At 48.7% G+C, this 3,807-nt stretch overlaps 1 protein-coding gene across 1 annotated transcript; it reads left to right on the top strand.

Moving 5' to 3' along the window:
* The first annotated feature begins 336 nt into the window (after window positions 1–336).
* LOC123964177 (NACHT domain- and WD repeat-containing protein 1-like) lies at window positions 337–3,441 on the top strand. The gene is made up of 6 exons (XM_046041281.1): window positions 337–426; window positions 719–867; window positions 1,331–1,604; window positions 1,808–2,361; window positions 2,569–2,674; window positions 2,992–3,441. The coding sequence occupies exons 1-6, from the start codon at window positions 411–413 to the stop codon at window positions 3,300–3,302; spliced, it is 1,410 nt and encodes a 469-aa protein (XP_045897237.1). The 5' UTR covers window positions 337–410; the 3' UTR covers window positions 3,303–3,441.
* Window positions 3,442–3,807: the final 366 nt, after the last annotated feature.

Below are 3,807 nucleotides of genomic sequence, written 5' to 3'. Positions count from 1 at the left end.
CCATAAAGTTTTAACTGAGCTCTGTCTCTACATCACAGGAACAACTTTATGTCCACTGACTGCCTGGAGGGTAGCTAGTGTTTGGAAGGGAGAGGAGAGCTGTGTGCTGCAGCTCGCTGTTTCTGAGGGCGTGTCGGAGTCGCCGCTCGGCGAGCGTTATATGAGGCGCGTTTAGCTTTCATCCCTGTGACGTCACAGGGATGAAAGGTAAGCGGCTGGACTACAAACGAGCTGTTTTCAGTTCAGAGCAGAGTTTTCTGTGGGAGATGGGAACTCACTTTGGGCTTTTTCACTTTGCAAACCTGTTACAGCACTAAAAAGATTTATAACTCAGTAAATGAGAGGGAAAAAGCCAATAAGCAGAATATGACCTCTTTAAGTTAAATATCACCTGTTTTTCGACCTGACATATGTACCACTTCAAAGGTAAATAGATAAATGAAAATGAACAGCTCCCGTTGCACCGACTTTGGTTCCCACTTTTTCTCAAACAGCTGCGGCTGCAAAGAGGAAAACCACTACCCATAAACATTAAAAATCTCTGGCAAGTGCATTTAATTGGTGTTAATGAGAAATTATACAGGCAAATGACTGAATGCAGTATTAAGCTTTTATTCATGTTTTAACAGCTCAGTTTTCACCATTTAAGCGTTTTTTCAGACAAGCAGCAGCAAAAGTCTGACTCTCTCTCTCTGATCTGTGTTTCCGTCCTCTGCAGGCAGCGATCGGACTCTGAGCCTCTTTAACATCTCCAGAGACGAGGTGGACGGATTCCTCAACCTCCAACATGACGACAGCGTTTTGTCAGCCTGCGTCTCATCAGACCGCCGGCTGCTCGTCTCCGGAGCTGCCGACCAACTCGTACGAGTAAGAGACCAACAAGAGACCATCAGAGTTGTATTCATTTAATTCAGCGTTTCTCCTTCTGTGTGTATAAATATCTAAAAGTAAGTCAAAATGTATTTCTATCAGTACTCGGTGGCCAAATTAACGTCTTGATATATATTTTATTACATGAAATAAATATAAAATTATATTGAGGGCCCCACGGTTCCCTCGCAGCAGTAAAGGGCCCTGCAGGAGCTTCTTTCTGGCTTCCATTAGTCAGATTCCCTGCAGCTGAAACGCTTTTCCTGAAGATTAACTCTGTTCTCATGAAAGTTTTTAATGTCATGTTTTTTTCAAAATACTGCAGAAAAGGCTTCAAACAGCTCAAGCTTCATGAATCTCAATGCAAACTAAAACATACAAAATGGCGTGAGACGAATCAGCATCTCTGACCAGAACCAGAACTCCACAGTATTTATGCGTTACGAACTTTCTTTGTCAGATCTGGTCGGTGACCACCGGTACGTTGTTGGACGCTCTGTGTGGTTCGTACGCTCCTGTCACCGCAGTCCTTCTGTACAACGGCTCCGTGGTTTCAGCCTCGTCGGCCGCCGCCGACATCCATCGGTGGAGTCTGAAATACGACACCCGCCACAAACCCACCGGCCACATCCCCGCGGGCTGCGCCCACGTCGCCATCACTACAGACGGAGATCGGGTTTTCTACGTCCGAGAGCAGAGCCAGACCGAGGTCATCAGCTGGAACAGCAACACAGGTCAGCGCAGAGAATAACCAGATCATCAGTGCTTTTTGCTCGTGGTTACGGATATTTACCTCCACAAGCTCGCCTAGTTTGGTAATCGCGTTCATCCAAGTCACAAATGGAAGCGAATGTGTGTCGTGTTTTAAACAGCACCGTCAGCAGGTGGAGATACCTGCTGGTGCGGCTCTGAAACCTCCTCCTGGATCTCCCTGCAGGTTCTCCATTGGAGCATTTGGCGGTCTCCGCTGAGGTTTGCTGTCTGGAGTTAGCTCAGCGCAAACGCTTGCTGCTCTGCGGTCTGACCAGCGGCACCGTCCTCATCTACCCGATGGCCCTTCCCCAGGAGACGCTCTGCATCCCCCCTCCGGAGAGCCTCTCCAGGGTGCTCTGCCTGGCCGTCGGCTCCCAGGAGAAGCACCTGGCGGTGGCCTACGAGGACTCGTTGTGTCTGTTTGAGATCACCAACAGAGACGGCTTCCCCACAGTGGAGGGACCCCTGGAGAGGTTCCCGCTGTCCCTCCTCCACTCCCCGCTGTCCTCCATGGCGCTGCTGTCCAAACGCCGGCTGCTGTACGGGACGATCTGCGGGGAGGTGAAGCTCCACGACTTCAGCCGGGGCAGCAGCTCCGATCTGGAGCCTCATCGCAGCAGAGTGACCTGTGTGACGGCAGGTAACTGGGGGGACCACGCCCTGGTGGGCTCTGAGGACGCCGTACAGAGGCTGTGGGGCCTGAACCCGCTGGTCCTGGACCACACCATGGAATACAAGGTCATTACTTTTACTCTCCAACCAACAACATGGACAGTAACACAAAGACAGAGACACATTTCAGCAAGCTTGTATTTTAAATGCTGATCATTTATTTGCAGTAATATTAACATATAATAAATAACATATTAGGTATTTAATAATTATTATTATTATTATTATTACGTACAGCCATCCTCAGTCTGAGTTTTTTCTGCTGATGTTCAGGGGTTTTTCTTCGAGGGCGTCCTCTCTGCTGCTTTCTCTGAGAGCGACCAGTTCGTCTTCACCGGATCTCAGGACAGAAGCATCAACGTCTGGGACGTCGCTACAGGTACGTACCGGTGCGGTCCAAGAGGTCTCCTCCAGTCACCCGTGGCCGCCACTAAAACTGTGGCCAGAACACCTCAAACTGCAAACTTTAAGTCAATTATGACTCTTTGTATTATGAATGTTTGATCCACGGAGGTTTTTGTATTTGTAAAACTTTCCTCAATTTTAAAATCCGTAATTTCATCACAATGTGAAGTCTCTGGGCCGAGCGGGAACTCGCGGGCCAAATACTTCTGTGCAAATTCAGTGGGCCACAAACCCCAGAAGTAAACTACTAAATTCTGATTGGACTGAACCGTCACTCTGTCTTCCCGTCAGGAAACCTGCTGTATGTTCAGTACGTCGACTCGCCCGTCGTCAGGATGGTGACCTTCAGGAACGGCTTTGTGGGCTTGTCTCAGCAGGGCTCCGTTATCAGAGAGGTGTTTCGCTGTCCGGACCACATCAGTCCGGACCACAACCCATTGAGAAACGTCAAGGCCCAGTACCGGGTCACCTCCAGGGAGAAGAACCGGGACGGCCAGCAGGCCCCCGGGTCCGACCTCCAGGACTTCAACCCGGCCCAGCTCAATCTGAACCTCATGAGCACGTTAAGAGCCAAACCCTCCTCCACCTGTCTCATACTGTAGGACACCGGGTCCCTAACTGGGGCCCCAGGACCTCCAGGGGCCTCTAGGTTTTAGGGTGTTTCAAGAGAAAATGAGAAAAAAATTTATTTTCATAGTTAAATTTAATTGTACATATGGCTCTATAAATGCAAAAATAACATTTTCATTAGAACGTCCTCATATTTTTACCAAAATATGGCTCAATTCTTTCTTCTGCTTGTTGATGCACCTGATTCAGCCATATTTTGCCAAAAAATGTGAATGAAGTAAAATCGTTCGGGGGGACAGAGGACTGGTTCATCATGCTGCAGAGGTGGTTGGACAAACTGACCACAGCTGCTGTCCTCAGAAGACACAAGACGCCCCTCTCCCGACTCCAGGGGGTGAGTTTTTCATTATTTTCAGTGGAATATTCCTTTAAACAGGCCTGTGAGTGACAAAAAGGAAAATAAACACTGTCGGTGTAGAATATTTGATGCCTAAGTCCCTCCCCTTCCGGTGGACCACCACGGGACCTTTGTAAAAA

Source organism: Micropterus dolomieu, unplaced genomic scaffold (assembly GCF_021292245.1).
Source record: "Micropterus dolomieu isolate WLL.071019.BEF.003 ecotype Adirondacks unplaced genomic scaffold, ASM2129224v1 contig_966, whole genome shotgun sequence".
NCBI classification, from domain to species: Eukaryota; Metazoa; Chordata; class Actinopteri; order Centrarchiformes; family Centrarchidae; genus Micropterus; species Micropterus dolomieu.
Note: the sequence above shows the minus strand (reverse complement) of the source record. Positions and strands in the feature narration are given on the sequence as shown.